At 38.7% G+C, this 19,915-nt stretch overlaps 2 protein-coding genes across 3 annotated transcripts; one reads left to right on the top strand and one right to left on the bottom strand.

Annotated features, from left to right (window-relative positions):
* Positions 1-102: 102 nt before the first annotated feature.
* Positions 103-2,469, top strand: LOC145697253 (uncharacterized). Of its 2 annotated transcripts, none has more exons than XM_081774429.1 (5): positions 103-338; positions 1,392-1,450; positions 1,492-1,761; positions 1,947-2,285; positions 2,331-2,469. In XM_081774429.1, the coding sequence occupies exons 1-5, from the start codon at positions 182-184 to the stop codon at positions 2,376-2,378; spliced, it is 873 nt and encodes a 290-aa protein (XP_081630555.1). In that variant the 5' UTR covers positions 103-181; the 3' UTR covers positions 2,379-2,469. The 2 variants fall into 2 exon arrangements, with proteins under 2 accessions (XP_081630555.1, XP_081630556.1); XM_081774430.1 differs by lacking the exon at positions 103-338 and adding an exon at positions 367-992.
* Positions 2,470-12,282: 9,813 nt separating this feature from the next.
* LOC145696735 (uromodulin-like) lies at positions 12,283-19,788 on the bottom strand. Its single transcript, XM_081773820.1, has 11 exons — positions 19,623-19,788; positions 15,108-15,273; positions 14,941-14,990; positions 14,457-14,499; positions 14,242-14,343; positions 14,073-14,170; positions 13,806-13,927; positions 13,526-13,698; positions 13,177-13,331; positions 12,993-13,135; positions 12,283-12,899 (listed from the first exon to the last, which is right to left on the bottom strand). Exons 2-11 carry the CDS (start codon positions 15,258-15,260, stop codon positions 12,829-12,831), a joined length of 1,110 nt encoding a protein of 369 aa, XP_081629946.1. The 5' UTR covers positions 15,261-15,273; positions 19,623-19,788; the 3' UTR covers positions 12,283-12,828.
* Positions 19,789-19,915: the final 127 nt, after the last annotated feature.

The raw sequence follows: 19,915 nt of genomic DNA, 5'->3' as shown, positions 1-19,915 counted from the left end.
CAGGAGCAGCTGCTCGATTTTGTTTGCCGGATTGGCCCATATTTTTTCTCTGAATTGGCCCAGATTTTCGGCTTGGCCAGAGATCAAAATCAATTTGAAACCATCAGAGCGGAACCCAAAGGTTTCTGACATCGAGAAAGCGACTCAATTTTTTTGATTTCTTGTTTCATTTTTTCCAAAAATGGGGAAGATCATGAATAGAGTGTTTGAAATCTCCCACAAAGCGTCCGGCCAAAGCCAGGCAATTTCAAATCAAACGCAACAAAAAGAGAAGAAAAAGCTGAGACAAACTATTGGAGAGAATGGAGACTTTTTTAAACTTCCCAAGAACAGTTTAGGTAAGTTCTTTCTTCGACGGTGAGAAATGATGAAATTAATCGATTCTGACGGTGATCTGTGATAAGGAATACCAAGCGGTGCTTAGAGGCATTTAACTCGTTGTTTTTTCAGAGAGAGAGTATTTTTGATTTTTGGAAGAAAAGATGAGTTCTTTCAAGAGCTTTTTGCGCAAGGAAATGTGACCGGTACTGATACTTTTTGAATAACCAGAGAACCTCCTCTAAGTTTTACTAGTCATCGATATTGGGTTAAACCAATTTATGGAAGTGATTTTATGGATCGGGGTTTTGATTGGCCGGTGGGCCAAATACATCAATCTTATTGGTAATTCAAAAATGCCCTTCCATAAATTGGTTAAGTCCTCAATATTAAAACTTGACAGAACTGGGCAAAAATTGTCGATAAACCTTCAAAATCGCGTCTCAAGATTGAAAATTTCTATTTTAAACACCTTGTGTAATTGAAGTTCAGTCAAAGTTCAATTACACAACGCATTTCAAATAGAAATCGTCTATTTTGAGAAGCCAATCTGAAGCTTAATCGACAATCTTTGGCCAGTTCTGTCCATAAATAATATACAATCTTGGGGAAAATGAAAAAGTATCGGACGCAACTAAAGAGCTTCCGCCGCCGTTCGCGGAGATTTACAATAGGTAACATAAAGAAATTAATCCCATCCGGACGCCCCGATGGGAAGAATGAGCCCCCCACGGGTTCGGACGACCTTTTGCGTCCTCTTTGAGACGGCTTTCTGTTCCGCTTCTGTTTTTCTATTTTTGAGAAATCGATTCCGACTATTATAGTTTTTTTTTTCTTGAAATCTGCGAAGCGTGCCTTGAAGTAGTCTCAAGTGCTCAAAAGTACAAAAGCGAACGATTTGCGCACAACATTTATCCCAGCGAGAGAAAACTCGACAAAGCGCAAGATAATTTAACATAATTTTACGATAATGAAGCTTTTTTACACTCCTCAGATGATCCGGAAGAAACTTAACGAGAGTGAATCTCATGCCAAGAGCGGGAGATACGTGCGCATCCATAACTTTGATTTAGAGAAAAAGACCTTCTCGAAATCCTTGGAAAAACTCGACAAAGAAAACTACCCGCAAAAGGTGGAAAAACAACAACTTGAGCTTTTCCAACTTTTTTTCAGAGCTCGAAAATGAAAGCACGATCGGAATCACGAGAAGCGTTGGCACCAACAAATGGTCCTGGATTTCAGAGACAGCTTGCGAGGCATAGTTACTATGTTCGAGATTTGCATACGAAGTCGTTGCTGAGTTCGAAGACGATTCTAGTGGATATGTTCGTCGCGGCTTCGGTCGGAAATGTCAAGTTGGTGGATTTTTATCTTCGCGTCGGACAGTTGCCAGTTGATGCTGCTGATAATCGTGGATGGAGAGCTATTCATCATGCTTGCTTGGTGAGTTGAGAATTATAAACTCACTACAATAATATATTTATTTTAGTTGTCCCATCATCAAATTAAAAGTCATTAAATCTTACAAAAGAAGCTATTTTAATTAGCTATTAAAATTAGATTAGTCGTGCGTTAATGATATTTATAAATTTTAAATTGCAGCCGGCAGTAATCATTGTTATTTTCAGCATGCGCAAACAGAAGTAGTCGAGATGCTCGTTCAAAAGGGGGCCTCAATAAATGTATCAACCGTATCTGGTCTAACACCAATCCTACTTGCCGGGAGTGCACTTACCCCTCGATACGATGTTATAAAACTATTACTACAAAATGGCGCGAACATCGAGTCAAAAAGCCCGCTTGGCACTACTGTGCTGATGGATGTAGCAGGAAGAGCTTTTGAGCCAGAGACAGAGGAGCTTTGTTACATGCTTTTGCGAAATGGTGCCGACTTGAAGCAGAAAGATAACAAAGGAAGAACTGCGATTGATTATGCCATGTCTGTTTGCAACATGGACGTCTTGAAGGTTTCATTTTTTTTATAAACAAGCATTTCTAATTTATTTTTTTAGACATTGAAGAGCTTTCAATCCCGTAGAAATAGAAGTCCTCGTCACTAGCACACTCAATCTGGTACCTCTCTGCACGCTTTACCTCTTATTTTTATGCGTCAAAATTTTCCCTGCTTCAATAAATCTTGATAATATAAATTTTGATAATTGACAAAATCAAGATCTCAATGAGTCCTTCTTTATCGTAAGTAAATAGCTTGGAACTACCCGATAAATCCCAAGATTATAGTATAATTTTTATCACCAGGGGAACCATAAGAAACCCTCTAGTACATTACGGGCGATTCTCGCGATATCATATCAGAATGCTGTTTGTGGAGAAATGTTCCGATCTACCCTATTGCTTTGAATTAACATTCACTTCATCTGTTACTGATAATCAAGAGATAAACTAATTGAATACTCTTCCCAGGCGTTACGCCTGTATAGTTATCTCGGGGAAGCACCTCGTGTACTCATGTACAGATCAATCAGTCATGTCAATCAAATAAAATAAGATATTTTGATTGTCAAAATCAACATCTTGAGTGAACCTTGATCATCAAGGCTTGATGGAGCATCCTTTATGTTATTTAAAATTGGTACCTTTGATCACTGATCCATCATGGATCATCCATGACTACTGTTATTTCTTAAGTGCTTCAGAGTGCTTCACCGTCGAACCCGGTTTGTTTACGAACCCAATCGGTCAGGGTCAAATAATATACCAGAAGTATTAATAATACCGTATTTTTATGACCAGGGCTCTAAATGGACTAGTCCGGGCTAGGACTAAGTCCGAAGTCCGTCCGGTCTAGTCCGGCCGGACGGACCAGACTTCTGATTTTTGGCTGAGAAAATTTTTGGACTAGACCAGACCAGACTTGGCTTTGTCGCCGGACTAAGTCCGAAAAGTCCGAAAAGGTGGACTACTTCAAGACTTATGTTTTAGTCCGAAAAGTCCGAGATAGTCCGAGAAGTCTGGACCGATTTGAGACTACTAACAGACTTATTTTTAGACAAATTTAGTCCGAAAAAGTCCGAAAAGTCTCAATAGGCTATTGACAATAGCCATATGGGCCATATGATATGGTTTTTTGTCATGATTGGTGTCCCAGTAAGTTTTTCATAGAAAATATAGCTTAGGAAATTATTTTTTGATTCCAAGATAAAAAAAAAGATGATGGGTCCTAGCAGCGCTCAAATCTTCGATGTGTACTTACTGATGAGCAAGTTTCGATTTGTCTTATTCAAATATATTTTGAACATAATTATTATGTCATAATAGTTTTTCTTGATTCAAGTCGAAAAATTTTCGAAAAAAAATCGATTTTTTGTTGTATTTTATTCGAAAATTTTCGGATTTTTTCGGACTAGACTAGACCAGACCGGATTTTTCGGCTTTTTTCTCGGACCAGACTTTTTCGGACTTTTTCGGACTTTTCCCGGACTAGACCAGACTAAAAGTCCGGGTTTTCAATTCGGACTTGGACAGACCAGACTTCGAAATTTAGGCCAAGTGCCCGGACCTGGACAGACCGGACTTTTGATTTTTGCCTCAGATTTAGAGCCCTGATTATGACAAGAGGTCTGAATTCCCTAAAGCGAATTTACTCAAAAGCGAAGCGAATTCGGCCCGCTTTACCTTTTATCAACTAATCAGTATGTTCGAACCACTTAGACCATGGCCCATGGGTTTTGGCTCTTGTCTAGCCACAGGAGCTCAAAAAATTCAAAACTAAGAGCAAAGAAAAACGCATTCAGAGGGAATGCCAATTGAGTTGATCTAAAGGGGGTCCCAGTTTAAGGTACCACTGTAAGTTCTTTATTCAAAATTGAATCAGATCTTCTCCGCGTCAATATTATTTTGAATGCATTTTATTGAATTTGATTGTCTCATGTAGTTAATAACAACAAACGGAATTATTGTCTAGTATGATTACAGCATATAAAGAAATAATAGATAAAGAAGTACTGATGGTGGAGCAGGAATAACAGTTACATGCGAGAATATTCATCGAAGATTTCTTCTTTCATCTCAACTTCGACGGAGAGACGTGTTGGCTCGATTTGGACGTATCCATTGAAAAACGAGCAGGTCTTGTAGGTTCGTCTGCTTGTATATCGCGTCTCCGTCTGTACCAACATGCAGTCAGACATGTAAGAGCAGAGAAAGGTGCAAGACAAAGCGCGAGAGCCAGTTTTGTCAAGATTGAATTTTTGCAAGGTTGGAATTCCAGAAAGAAAGCATTGTCCGTGGCGGTAAGCACTTGGCGAGTCGCAGAGAGAATCGTACTGCCTTGTCGGGCTGATGAAAATGGAAGCAGCTCGGCAGAGACTTACGCAGTCGTCCTTCGATGCAACCGCAATGGGGCCGGTTAAATCGACCTCGGAACCAACCAGCTTCTCGAACCGAGGCATTCGGATTTTGCCAAAGTACTCGGCCGAGGCGGAAGCGAAGATTGTCATGGCGAAGATGGTTTTCATCGCTTTTTTATTTGATCTTTTTTTGAGGGATTTTCTGCCGTTGCTAACAGCACTGTTACCCTCAGTTTATATTATGTTAACGTGCACCAATTAGTACGCTCAAGAGCTCTATCTTTAGCGCAAAAGAGTTTATCATCCTCAACAACAGGTCTTAGTGCGCTGCCGGGACTTTCGAAATGGGTGTCAATCAACGTTGTGTGATATAACCGACAGCACTCGAAATGTCACAAATGTCACGAAATCGATCACTTTCTGGAAATTTGTGACATTTTCACTACTACTAGTAGCGGAATTTCGGACTGCCAACAAGTAGAGGACGCCATAGAACCTGCCGATTGAACTTCTCGAGTAGGCCATTTTCAATGGGCCATTGACGGAGGATCCCACTGCCAATAATTTTGAATAAAATCGAAAAACAAAAGCTTTTTTGCGTTTCTTTTCTTTGCAAAAACTCCTTATTTTTAATAATTCTTTACTTGATTGACGGTGTCCGGTGCAACTGAGCCAAGTCGAAACTCATTATAGTACCTCAACTTTGCTGTTCATCGCCTAAAATAGCACTTTTCTTTCATTTTATTCAAAATTTGACAAAAATCCGATTTACCGAAAATTGAAAATCGGGCGCATTATTAATACGGAAGCAAAGCACTAGATCTTTTCGTTAGGATTCAGAAAATATATGGTTTTATGGGGTAAGTATGTATGGAAAGATTGGTGGAACTGCATGGACAATTTAACATGGAAAATAAGTTGAGGCAATTAAATTCACACCACTCCTAATTTAAAAGTGCCGTACTCACACGACTCGTGTGTTTTGTAAAAGTGTTATAAGAATTGCCGGCTGAATTTTATCCACGGATAAATTCAAATTGCTGTACCTTACAGCAAAAATGAGAAGGGTTCAACTTATGGACTCACCTGTCCCCAAAAATTTACTTCTGAATAAGATATTCTGCTCAGATAAGATAAAAACTAGACTGAATCGGTTATCCTGTCAAAGATCATCAAAAAAGACCTGATAAATTACTAATCAATAATGATAATTGAAATGGGTAAATTGGAAAATCGACAGTCTCAGTTCAAAAGATCAAGTCTCCCTTTTGGATTCACTCTAAAAGAGAAAACGAAATGAAGGTTTTTTTACTTCTTTCACTTTTGCTCAGTTCTCTCGTTTCGGGAAACTGCTCTACTTGCATGCGCGTAACGCAAAACAGGTTAGATCTTTTGCCCATTTCTAATTACAGTTCGAAGACTTTACTGTAAGAACCGAGGCTTCTGTGGCCAACACGACAAGCTTGGTTCATTGACACATCGAAACATGCACTCGCACTTTCTTCCGATTCTCTGCAAAAGGTTTGAAAACGAATAAAGCCAATAAAAAATTGGATGCTGCAATTTTCAAGGCTAGATAATATTCTCAACGATTTCAAGATGTTTGGCGACTTCTTCGGCTAGACTTCTCAATAACAATAACTGCCCCGAAGTTTGTAATTGCATGCAGCTTTCTAGCAACGAGCTTCAAAAACACTTGTTTTCTTTAAAAGTACGAATTAAAAGCTACAAAAAGGTCAAATTCCATGACAGTTTTATTGCGAACAGTACACAGATCAAAGCTATAAAATTTATACTATACTAATAACAGCCTGTAATATCGAAAGGAGCTTACTTTATGATCAATAAATTTTGAAAATACGGACTTCAAACAGCTAGTAATCGATGGCCCTATCTGTTGCTCTGATAGTTTAACAATCATATGATAAAACTTACGGGACTTTTATCACATCAAGTCTTAATAATATTTTGTACATAGATTTTTTTTTCTAAAATTCAGAAGGCGTTACAAAAAGAATAGGAAAGTAAACAGAATGTTTTTGAACTGCAACTTCATCAGTCGACAAAACCTTTTCTTCTGAGTCTTTTCAAGGCTCCAAAAACAAATTAAAAATATAAATAAGTGCTGTCAAATACTCCTTAAAAAATTGAAACCTTGACCTAAGCTTATTTTTATAATTGGTGATGGACCAAAAACGCCTTCTGCTTTGTCGTAGGAGCCAGGAAAAACGTAGATGAATTTATCGAATAATAAAGCTGATGAGCCAAGAACAGACTGAAGTAATAAATACTCGAGACGTACTCTAATTTTACTTTTTCAAGAGAACCGATCAAGGACCAGTGATTTTCTTTCAGTCGCCAAATGTCATCGAATTCGCCGTTCCTCCCCGTTGGATTTCTTTGATTAAGTCCTCCAACTGTCAGGACACTTCCTGAAGGAAGCCCAATCGCAGAAAACAAAGAAATCCATCTTCAATTATTTTTATCTCTCTCTTTCTTTTTTTTACCTTGGATGGTTTTGCAGAAAAACCCAGCCTGAGTTGGTCAATGTCTCGACTGCTGCTTTTGCTACCCCGTAAGTAGGAGAACCGGTGATTATTTCGACTCTTTTCTGGGCTTAGTTAGGGGAGAGTTTGATGCAGTTTTGGAAAGCCCAGATCATGCGGATCATTTTGACTATTGACACCATGGGGTAATCTTTTATCCTTAGGGCATCAAGGGCCTTTTAAAGTCCCAAAATCGAAGTTTTTCCGGAAATCCAGTAATTTGAAGGCTTGTCCGGAGGTTTGGTGGAAAACTACTTATGCCAATTTAAAGAAGAGGCTTTGAGGAGTCAGAAACCGTCGAAAAAAGTAGTAGGCTAGGGGGGTTCCAGAGGAGCTACAGGCTCTAGAAGTTGAGGAAGTCACCCGGAAACGAGTAAATTTTCTCTAAAAAGGGATGAAAACGCTTTATATGATATAAACTATGTCTATTATATCATCTGAGGTGACTTGGGGTGATTTATTCAAAGATTTCTAATCTTTTTTGAAGATGACCCCAAGTGACCTCAGATGACCCCAAAATTAATAGTTGACATCAAAAACCTAGAACAACGTAATAAAAGCCAATCCGGATATATAAGTATACAATTTCATCCCTTTTTAGAGAAAATTTACTCGTTTCCGGGTGATTTCCTCAACTTCTAGAGCCTCTAGCTCCTCAGGAACCCCGTAGCCTACTACTTTTTTCGACGGTTTCTGACTCCTCATTGCCTCTTCTTTGAATTGGCATAAGCAGTTTTCCACAAAACCTCCGGACAAGCCTTCAAATTACCGGATTTCCGGAAAAACTTCGATTTTGGGACTTTAAAAGGCCCTTGATGCCCTAAGGATAAAAGATTACCCCATGGTGTCAATAGTCAAAATGATCCGCATGATCTGGGCTTTCCAAAACTGCATCAAACTCTTCCCTACCTAAGCCCAGAAAAAAGTCGAAATAATCACCGGTTCTCCTACCCGTAAGGTAAACCTCCCCCGATTGCAGTCGGACGACCATTGTAAAGGGCCAATTCACCCGATTGATGAGGCGATGTAGTCGCAAAAGTCACTCTGACTTTAAATCCATCGAACAGCTCGCATTTTCTTTCAGAGTCTCCATCAAAACAAATGATCGCTAAGAATATATTTTTAGTTTAGAAAATCATGCACTTTACCTTCACTGCCTCCTGAAATTGATAAAACTGAAGCATATCCCGCATACGAATAATAAAACTGCGCAGACAACTCTGTGAATTGGCATCCATCTAGTCGCGCAATCTATAAAATGAACATAATTCTCCGGTTTCAATTTTTTGTTTTACTTTATTATTTCTGCCGCCAAAAAGGTGAAGTTGATTTTTTACCAGTGCGTGTTTGAAATCCTGCGCATATTCGCAAATACTCATTTTGCTGCCAAAAGGAGGATTGAAAAAGGCATTTTCTTTGATGGACCCGTCAGCCAGGAGTGCGTAAGGTCGATAGTCAGGGTTTAACCACGGCCACGGTCTTATAACATTTATCTGGCTTGACTTTGCCGAAGAATAAATAAAGTTCCGAATGCTCGTTGAACGATCAAACTTGAAGATTCGAACTTTTCTGTTTTCGATGCTTTCCAGTCCACTCAATTTTATTATACTTTTGATCTCGCGCTCTCCATTCTTTATGAGTTTAATTTATTGATTTATTTGATTATTTTATTAAATGATTGAAATAATATAATGTGCAAAGGATTCAAACTTTTCCTTATTCACTTCAATAAAAAATGAGCAGCTTTGATTGTTTGAACTGAAATTCAATCTTAGTTTCTCTAAATAAAAAATACGATCGTCGAAAATAATGCGATCATTGGAATAGTCGGATGCAATCCAAGGCGCGCCTTTTTCAGTGTTTCCGAGTTTGAAAAGAGCTGTTCCGTCGAAAAGCTGAAATTCAAGAATTTTTAGCTCGCTTGGGAAAATATAAATTCGCCGAAAATCGATGTCGAGCTCAAAATGTTCTGTTCCATTGAGTTTCATCTCCAAAGTTGAAATATGCTTCAATTCCTCTAGCGAATAAAATGAGTTGTCCGGAATGATTGTTTTCAAGAAGGGACTGGGCTGAGGAAATTGTCTCTGAGAAGCAGCATTTTTCGCAAAAGCGGGGAAGATGTCGTCGTGAAACGCGAAAAATGGATTGCTTGTCACGTGCATTTTCCGCGACGACTTTTGCTGCACGAACTCGATCTCGATTTGTTCGAAATTCATGACAATTTCAAACGAAATATCGAAAACGTAGTTTTGAAGAAAGATTTTTTCGTCGTTGATGATTCCAATGCCGAAGTATTCGCATTCGTCGTTGTTGATTCCACCTTGATCTGTATACCAATAATCATCTGAAGAAAAAAGTTTTGAAAAGCAGAAAGATTTTTCTTCGTATTTGACCAGAGAGCCAATCCATTCGCTGCCGAGAGTGAGAAACTTCCCTTCCGCTTCGAACAGCAGCGAGTACAGCGTGTTTGAGAGTTCAATACTTCTTGAAACCAGAATTAAAAGCAGCTTTTCCAAATCAATCTTTTCCGAGTTAAACATATTTTATTTATTTTCCTTAAAAAATGTTTAACTCATTTCATAGGAATGACAAGGACAGGATCCAAATCTCTAAATTCTGCCGGCAAATGAATCTCGTTTTTTCGCCATCCTTTTTCCATTTCTTCGTCTTTTCTAATCGAGTTCAAGGAAACAGTCGAAGAAAGCTTGATGTAATAGTCGCCCATCCTGACACTCATTAAATTAAAAACCCCTTTGAAACTGATAGAAGATGTTTTCGCATTGAAATGGTTGCTTGCGATGAAACCCTGTGCTTCTTCGAAACGGTCCAAATTGTAATCAGGCGCGTAATAGAAGCATTTATCTGCCCTTCCAGTTGGTGAGCTTTTTGAGGTCAAAACGGGTGGAAAAACGTAACTTTCTTATTTTAGTTCGACCTTTTTCAGATGACGACTACCGGAAAGACTTTTTTGGCTTTGTCTTTTCTGCGAATTTCGATTTGATGAAGTCCAATCGAGGAGCCAAAGTGGAAAACGAAGAATCCTCTATTGAAAAAGTCAAAAAGTAATTATGGCATTATTACCTACATTCCTTTGCTATTTATTCGATTCGGAACAAATGTGGGGAAATCACCGTTTTCTTTGACTTTCAGCAGATTTCCTATTGCATCGACCAAAAAATGCTCGCCATTGAGAAAAGTAGCGCCAATTGACTTGAGTGTTTTTATTGATTTCAAACTTGTTTTGGGCCAAAACTTTTGGCGAATATCTTTGGATTATCAATAAAAACTTCCGTAAGGGAGCAATAAACTCGATGCATAGGCATTCTTTTGTTCCCCATTGCCATTAAATTCAGAAAGAATTATTGGAAATTTAAACTTCCCGATTCTTCGATTCTCCCAACGACCCGTTATGAGCTTGAAGTCCTCATTCGCCTCCATACTGCGATCTTCCGAACTCTGGCGCAAATCAAAGACAGGAATCAACTTCTGACGCGCCTCGAACTTTTCACACTCGTAAAAAGGGCAAGGACAACCCTTTGGACAATATGTTTGAAAGGGACAAACTGCCCCGGCGGAATCGAATGATCTGCTCAACTCGAAACAGATCGACTCGCAAGGCGAGATTGGGTTTCTCCTTGTTGATTCCAAAACAAGCGTTTTCGAACAAAGATGTCTGCACACATTTTGATCGTAAAACTTTTTCTTCTGGCAGCGGCGCAAATTCACTTCGTTCTCTTCTTCCGAGAACAAAGAGGGTTTTGAATCTTTCGCTTTGATTTCGGAAATTGTTTCCGGAACAATGAAATTCTTCGTTTGAAAACATTGCTTCATCAAATGTCCACAGTAATCCATTGTTGCGCTTCGAATGCACTGCTTGTAATTCCGATTGCAAGTCGAAGTAAGAAAAGTAGTGACGCCGCGCGATTTTTCCAAAGAATACAGATTCGCTGAAAAATAAAGAGAAAATTTTAAAGCAAAGGATACCAATTATCATGACCGCAATCCAAAAAATAGAGCCAACTGTCATGTAAGTGTTACGTTGATTCAGCGTTGAAAAACCATGATTTGCAAAGCTCAATTTGCCGGAGACTTTTCTCGTCCAAATTCTTTTCAAAGCTTCTTCTTTAGGAAACAAGAGTACTTTTCCATCTTTTGATTTAGAATGCCGATTCGATTGCATCCCAGACACTGTTTTATATCATTTTAATTCGTTTAATTTATTGATTTAGTCACCTGAACTTCTTGCCGATAAAAAATCGGAGAATCATCAAGAACAAGCTGTTGTGTAAAAATATGCTTTGCAGAGAGCTCTCCTTCTTCTTCGGTTACCATCTCTGAAAAGCTATTCTGAGGATAAAAGCGGAAAATTTACGGGACGGATTTTGACAACATGCGTCGACAGCTTGACAGTCTTTTTGTCTTAGCTTGTGTTATTTTTGATGTCAAGTGTTTAACAACCTCCATTCCGGGAATTTGTTGTACTCACCCCCAGCCAGCATGGAAAAAATGTCCAATAAAAAGTTGGCAAAAAACGCGTCAGAGTTCTCCACACATCTGGCCGGTTCAAAGTACTCAAGAAAATTTCAACATTCCAATTCCAGACTCGCCAAGTGCGGCGTTTTTTGATGACTGGGCTCGTCAGGTGGCGGCGCTGTTTGTTCTCTGCGGGCGGTGATTTTAAACTTCGACAAATGAAATTTTCAATTTTCGATTTTCAATTTTCACGCTTCTTGCACAGCCAAAGTTATGTAATTTCGAAGGTACGTATACTTTGAAAACGGAGAAATACGTAAATTTTCGATTCACTTATTTTGAAGTGGAGGTAGTCCTCGTTGTTTTCAACGCATATTTCGAACTGCCAGGGTTAAGCTGCGTATCTTAAATTCAAGCTTGATGAGTCACGTTGCTTACTTTAGAGAGTACTTTGAGCAAGAGCGGCCAGCTGCGAGAAAGCTATGATGACGCATTCCGCGGATCAAGACCTGTCCTTATTAATACCACCAGCGGTTAGCGTTTTTTACATTTGCCCGAGAAACGGCGCTAGAAATGCATAACTATGACACGTTTAAAAACCACCGAAGCTTTTTTGTTTATAAATTATAGTACAGATCGTTTTTTTATTAATAAATGATTTGGCACAGTACTTGAACAGTCGTGTTGTTTTGTGTTTTTGTGTGTTTTGAAATTCGCAGTCGAAAACAGAAAATAATAAAATACGACGTTTATACAATTGCTAGTTCTTCTGTTTTCTCCAACGAAGGATTGGTTTTCTCGACATCTGTAGATTTTCTTTCGCCTGCGCGAAAATTTGAAAATTCGAATATTTCCATTTTTTAGAAAAAAAGCCCCGAAGCTGGTAATGGTCGACAAAATAATTCATCACCGCTGATTAATTTTGTGAAATATTTACAAGAAACAAGAAGCTAAAAATTCTCAGAAGCTTTTAAATGCTTTTAATTTTAATTTGTAAAACGAAAAATAGCTTCTTTCTGAAAAAATGACTATTTTTTTGAAAGTAACTTCTTTCAGTTTGATGATGCTGCTGATTTTTTTTCGAAAAAAAGCTGTTTGAAATTTTACATAAAAAAAATTTTTTTTGAAACGATTGGGCTGGGCAATTTATGATAACGGTTCAACTTGACTTTAGAAAGTTTTTATGCCTTGGATGGTTTTCGGCAAAGGAAGATGGTCAGGGCGATGCAGAGCACTGATACGGCTCCAACGAGTTAATCACGTGATATTTAATGGTATAAATGTGTTTTAACATTTTAGTTCTTTCGATTTTCATCCGTTTAGTTTTAACTCGATCCTAAGAGAGCGCCCAAAACAGCGACGTGGAAGGGAGTAAAAACAATCTTGTCGCTTTGTTCGGCGATTTCTTCCTCGATGAACTTGACAGTCTCTTCAATCGCCAATTCTTCGCCAGAGCTGAGCTGAATTGGACCGACGGAAATCAGGTGCCTTAATTTTCAATGTGAAAATTTTATGAAAATTGACGTTACCGTTGATCCCATTCTTCAGAGCCAGAGCTACGTTTTCGTCGCGCATCGCAAGTTGGCTGGCAAGTTTCTTTGACGCAGATTTGGAGGTCGCAGTGAAGCCAGACAGCGGAGTAGGAGACGAACTTGAAGACGGGCATCTGGAATCGGGCGGTCGTCTTGAAAAGAAAAGTTAAGGAAAGAAGATTGGCCAATTTATCGGCCGGAAATGATTTGTTTCTTGAAGCTCAAAAGCGTCATTTTCATTCGCAGCTAGTCATGCCCCGCCGCGGTCGATGCATTTCTGTATACAACTCGCGGTAGCTCGGCCTCGTAATCATTCCGGAAAGAGGTTGTCACTTCTGCTACTTACAGCTACTCCATTCTGGGTGACATTCATTCCCTGCTCCTTGGCGAGTGAGTCTGGGCAGGAATCGGTCAGAAGCTCGAATTGTTTGTCGGATTTAGCGTCAGCGATCGGAGTGGCCCAGCATCGATCCATTTTCAAGAAGACGTCCGATTGAATCTCTCCGAGAAGTTGAACGCCTAAATAAACCGAGTAATCGAGGAGCGTCAGGTGGGATTACGAGCTTGAGCGAATCGAGCTCTGGAAAATGATGACTAATAATTATATTTTCTTTTTTTTTCCATACCGACGTAAAGAAGGTCTTCATTTGAAATCTTCGGGTTTTCGAGATATTGGTCTTCGTAAAGTTCATTTTCGAAAAGAGCCATCGACGCCTGGAAAGAACCAACGCCAAAAGAGTCCGGAAGCTTTTCAAACGGATCAATTTCTAGCGATTTAATGATATTCTTTGAAAGTACTGCGCGGGCGCGACTAGTCGACTTGACTAAGTATCGAGTTGCGTCTCTAGCTTTTTAGAAAAACGAGCGCTCCTGGCTCGAGATAGATCCTTTCCGGAATGTTGATGAAGGAAATGTTGGGCAGGAAAGCGGATGACACCATCAACTCGACGGGGAATACGCAGCGGAGCTTGGCGGCCAAAGATTGTCGCGACTGAAATAATCAAACTATAACTCGATCAATTATCGAACAAATCACAAAACAAATATAATGAAAAAACGTACCTGGCTATTTTTGCTTCCAATGACGACCTGTCCCTTTCTGAGCTCCTCATCTGGGCTGCCAGCAGCGAGCTTGTTGTTGTAGGTAACGTGGGTGCCATTGATCTGAACACGTGTTTTTATCTCAATCTGATATTTTTCAAGCAACATCAATTTCAATCAAGTAGCCCTCCTCATGAATTTGTGCATCAATAAAAACAGCGAGGGTAAAAACTCACCTTAATTTCAGTCCCACAGGCTGACAGCGGCGAAACTCGGTACCTAAAAAACAAATTAAATTTTAGATCCTCAGCTGAAGTATTTTTCGAGCCGAAAATACAGATTTCACGTTCGTTTACTTCAAATCTACCCCAAATTCTAGTCCTTCATCGTCTATTTTAGGCAATTTTAAAAGCCAAAAAGCTGATTTTATTTCAATAAAAGACTCAAGTCTTTTATCAAATTTCGACGATTGGAAAGGGGCGCAACGTTTGGTTTTTTATAATAAATGATTCGATTTAAAATAGACTCTTAATTTTTCGTCTTATGAAATACCCCGTTCGCCACGTATTGGACGAGTGTTGTGATTGAAACACTGCGGCCAAGGGGTCAATTAATTGAACAAGCGTCTGATAGTTTCACTCCAAATACGAGCGAATTTGCATTCGTAAATTGGTCATAATTATCATAACCCACTTATTTCCCATTTCTATAAATACATACACGTAGTATTGGTTGTCCTCGTCGACCTCGTTGAAAACGCAGCTGGAATCCTGAAATTCACAAATTTAGAAAAAAAAAACTCATGTTACAACACTTGCAAGAGTGAAAACACGAAAAAGAACTCGCAACTTGAAACAACTTTTTCACAAGTTGTAAAATTTACTTACGGTGAGGTGCACGTCTTCTTGCCGGAAGCCGTTGCTTTCGACTACTGCTTTCGTCACTTGAATGCGCATTTCTTCCGGTTCGCACGTGACTTGCACATCTTCTTGCGCCCGGGCGAGGGCCAATATCGCCAATTTCGCAAAGAAGCGAAACATTTCAGCAAGAGATCTAAAAAATAACTTGATCGACAGTTTTTCAATTGGCAAATTATCTCCAATTGAGAGCAAAAGCGCTCTAAAACTCGATGAGGTAATATGATGAATGTGCATTTTTGTGTGTCTACAAAAATGATGATTAAATACCCCTTTTCTACTTTGAAATTGATTAATAATGGGGCGACACTGGGAAAAGTCGCCAAATTTCGCCGAATGTCGCTGAATGTCGCCGAATGTCATCGAATGTCGTCGAATGTTGCCACTCTTTTTTAAAAACAGAAAACAATTTTCTTTCAGGATGCCTGTATTTAAAGAAAAAGTGGCGCTATTCGGCGACATTCAGCGACATTCGGCGACGTTTGGCGATATTCAGCGACATTCGGCGACATTTGGCGACATTCGGCGACTTTCCCAGGGCGCCCCTAATAATGGATTGTGATTTATGAAAAATATAATCAGAAATTGGAGTCCAAAATGATGCTTCTATTGATGAAAATCTTTGAATGGTAAAATTGGTAATTGCTTTTTGTTAATTTCGGCATATTCGAAAAAAATAATTGATGATGAAATTGTGCGCTGTACTACTTGAATGGTCTTTTTCTAAATCGGTTGGAAGGGTTTATTCCCAAAACAATCATTTTGCACATTTGAGCGAGTGGCACTAAGGGTTTGTTTGGTGCTGCTCGCTGGCCCAACCGGTGTCCTTCAATAATTGCTAAGACGGGAGAGCATTAACCCGTTCGCAGCATATGTACGGGCTGGCTGACCTCGGAGGATAACAAAGAGATCGACACAAAGTAGGCACATCTTTACATAGAGAGGGAGCTTTAGAAAGAGTCGAGTTAATCGCTTTTTCGACAAAAATGAAGTGTGAGAGGTCTTTTTATTACGAATTTTTGCTTATTCTAGCTTTCCGTTATAATAATTATTTGTAACTAATAGATAGCTTAGAGTCTATTTAAACTTTGGAGAGAAGATTTGTAAAGAAAAATTTAGGGTATCCCCGCAATTTGCCTTGAACTTAGTTTCGAGATAAAATTTAAAAAAAAAACAGCGGCGTGATATTTGAATATTCAAATCTGGCAAAACAATGATTTGGCAATCCGTTTAGAACTTGTCTTGTTAAATGAGGAGTTAAATGACAGAGAAAGCGGATGATGCGTGGCGATAGTTGGGATTAAGGGATGCAAATCACGTTCCGCTCAGTTTCTAAACAAGCTGCAGTAAGACCAACGACCCCCGCCCGGAGTTACGTACTGCAACGACGTGGCCATGGCGAAAGTCAATAAATACTATAAGCAGCACCTGCGACTCCAGACTACGTACATCTGGGCGATAGCCCTTAACCTTCAAAACTAACTTTAGCTAACGATACTCAGAGTTAAAAAACCTTCAAGTTTTAGTCTGTTTTCCTCTAAATTCAGATTCTAAATTTTAGGATTAAAAATTTTGACGCTCAAAAATTATAAAAAAAATCTCGAGTTCAAAGGGTCGCGAGTTCAAATCCCGATCAAAGACTTATTTTTTTCGTATTTTTTTCTATTCGCTCAATAAAGGGTAACAGATCAGTTCTTTCTTTTATAATCAATCCGGCGGAGTAAGTCAAAAAATCGGATAAGCTTAAAAAATCGGGGCGATGTTGCGCGCGATTAGAGTTAGTCCGCGGCGGGGAGAAGAGCGATCTAAGACGCAAAATCTAAAAAGGCGATTGCAGGTGCATCATTTCACTTTCGAAGGATCCGGTATTGTCCTTGCTCTCCGGGCGGGCGGCCACCGACCTAAGTGACTCCAAATACAGCTGCAGTTTTAATGTACAATCAGAAGCAGGAGCGTTTTTGCTTTCACGAGAGAAGTGCAAAAATAATCTCATGATTTCTTAAGCGATTTCAGTTACTGTAAATAACCACTTTCAGAAATTATGTCTATTTTTTCACAGAACTTAATTTTGCCAAAAAATATTTATTTTTTATTTATACTTATTAAATATAAAAATTTATTAATTTATATTTTAAAAAAGAATAAAAATTTTTATAATTTAATATATTATAAATTATAATTCAATATATAAGGTTTAATAATTTTATAAAAAAAATATTAATATAATTATTAAATATTATATTTAATATTGGACAAAGATGAGTTCGAAAATCTAGGTTTTTTCCGACTCGAAAAAGTCAATTTTCATTACAAAAGTGCAGTTTGTGTGGAGCCTGAAGTCAACCACGTGGTTGCATATTTGTTGGTCAAGTATTAGAACGATCCGGAAGAAGGGATGCAAAACGTCCGTCCGCTGCGTCGTGTGAAAATACACCCGCCCCCAAGTTAGACTGATCCTCGTTCACAACTTTATACGCGAGCCAGCATCTTGGTAATCGAAAATCATTCGAAAAAGAGTCTCTTTCTTCTGAAGTTCTAACTGGCGCAAGTGGGCTTCGTGAAATGCCACATCATTTTTGGACAAAGTGATGGAACCGTTAGTTGTTGTGAATGAATGTGGCGGCTTGTTCCGATTTCTTCGCAGCGCCTTATCGAAATCAATTTTCCGCTTTTGGAAGATCTTTTCCGCCACCAGTAACTACCGGTATCTTCAGGAGACAGCCGATGATCGACGCATTCTGCCAAGGTTCCCCCAACTTATGTCACTCGACGTTAACCTCATCAGATCGGCCCTTTTAGAGAGCGTGTGACGAAACTAACCAACGCTTAATTGCAGCAATACGTAAAAATTCTAGCACACGTCAAAATAATAGTAACAGAGCTCAAAATAAAAGGGCTAAAGATTAGCTTGCTCAGCTCACCAACTTATTTGTTTTTATTAAAAACAAAAATAATAAATAATAAAAAAATAATAAAAAATAAAAAATAATAAAATAACAAAAATTATAAAAATTAAAAATAAAATTATAAAAATAAAATAATTAAATATTAATAATTATACAAAAAAAATCATAATAAAATTTCATAAGAATGATGAGAGAAAATGAGTCAAGCTATAGTTTCGCGCGCATTATCAAAATATGACGAGCTGGGAATAAAAAGTTGGATTTATCTCCGACTCCGACTCTCTGGTTAGAGCGTTAGCCCGTTCCGCTTATCGAAGTGCTCGTCACCCGCCGAGTTGTTAATAATATTAGCCAACTCATGGCCAAGCTCGTTTTGGATCAGGAGAAATTATGATTTCATCAACGAAAAAATAAATTGGTAAATTAATCATTTTTAATCGCTTGTTTTGATAAAATCATTGAGCGTCGATTACGAAGCGTTATTCCTCGGAAGAGGGTCGAGTCGCGATGGAGGAGTGTTTTAACGGTTTCAAGTAAGGAACGCGAGAAGAGGGGGCTTAGCGCTAATGCCGAAGTAGGTGGAGAAAGAAAGAAGAGGGGAATCTATCACCTTCGCGGGAAGCCTCTTTTTGGGACAAGTACTTCTGCCCCATCTGATAACAGTTCAGCAGTTCCCTTCAAAGGCAACAGAAGATCTATTTGCCTAATCCCGAATGGCTAATGAGCCCGCGCATCTGCATATCACTAGAATACGGTTAAGCCTTATTTAACTCTGAGGATTAAGGGGGTAGAAACAGCTTTTTTCCGAAATGGGCGATTTTTGACCGGCGCTACAGACAAGAGAATCTTACATTTTCAAATTTTCTCTTCAGGTTTTGATAGAAACATCTTAGATCTAAGAGCATCTCTCTCGAAATTTGTTTTAGTCATCGAATTTTTGAGTAAGGGGGCTCAGAAGCAGCTCATCTCTCCGAAATTCTCGATTTTCCCTAATTTTTAAACACGTATATCGCGAGATCCCTGATAGTTAAACAAATTTCATTCACATTTTTGTGAAGCTCAACCCTTTTTCTAGGAACATTTATGAGGAAATTTCGTGAACATGACTAAATCTTATGCTTTCTTTTATGTAGCTGCAGTCCAAAATCGAGAAAGCTGTTTCTACCCCCTTAACTTGAGAAAACTGGACAACGCTCTAAAAATATGACTGCCCAAAACACATCGACGCCCTATTTAGGTTGCTGCTCATAAGCTACACTTTCATCATATTTAGCTCCACAACTTTTTTTATTTTGAATCAAAGAAAATAAGGGTCTTTTTCGTTTTCTAGCAAAGAGAAAATGTCTTTCAAAATATTTTTTTTTTCGACTCGAAAAGTTCGAGATTCTTTTCTTAGAGACCCTTAATTTTAGGAGACTCAAAAATTTTGAGTCAAAATTAGAAAATTTTCGTTCAAAGACATCTATAAATAGAAAAAAATTTTACAGAGGGTATACCCTAAGTAAAACCTTCGGTAAAACGATTAAAATACCAAAAATAAGGTTGCTTTTCTACTCCTCTCTTAAATTTTTTTTGTTACCTTTTTAAAGACGATTTATGTATTCCTCCTTTTTTTCGTATTATCCACTTTCGTGGTCTTAGTCTCTTGAAGAATTCGGTTTAAAAGCTGCTCCGAAGTATCTATGGAAAAATATTACTTCGTGAAGGAGCAGTCCTTGGTTCTCTGGAGCAATAACGAAGCCAGCGCGATTTTTTCCGATCGACTCAGGGCGCGCGCGTTGGCGCCATCATCATCAAGAAGAGAAAGAGAGAGAGATAGATCCAGAGCGCGCCTCTAACGATGTCCAATTCAAATCGTCTATTTCAGTGTCC

The sequence above is a fragment of the Oikopleura dioica genome, chromosome 2 (assembly GCF_907165135.1).
Source record: "Oikopleura dioica chromosome 2, OKI2018_I68_1.0, whole genome shotgun sequence".
Lineage (NCBI taxonomy): Eukaryota > Metazoa > Chordata > Appendicularia > Copelata > Oikopleuridae > Oikopleura > Oikopleura dioica.
The sequence above is the reverse complement of the archived record's forward strand: the minus strand, read 5'-3'. Positions and strand labels throughout refer to the sequence as shown.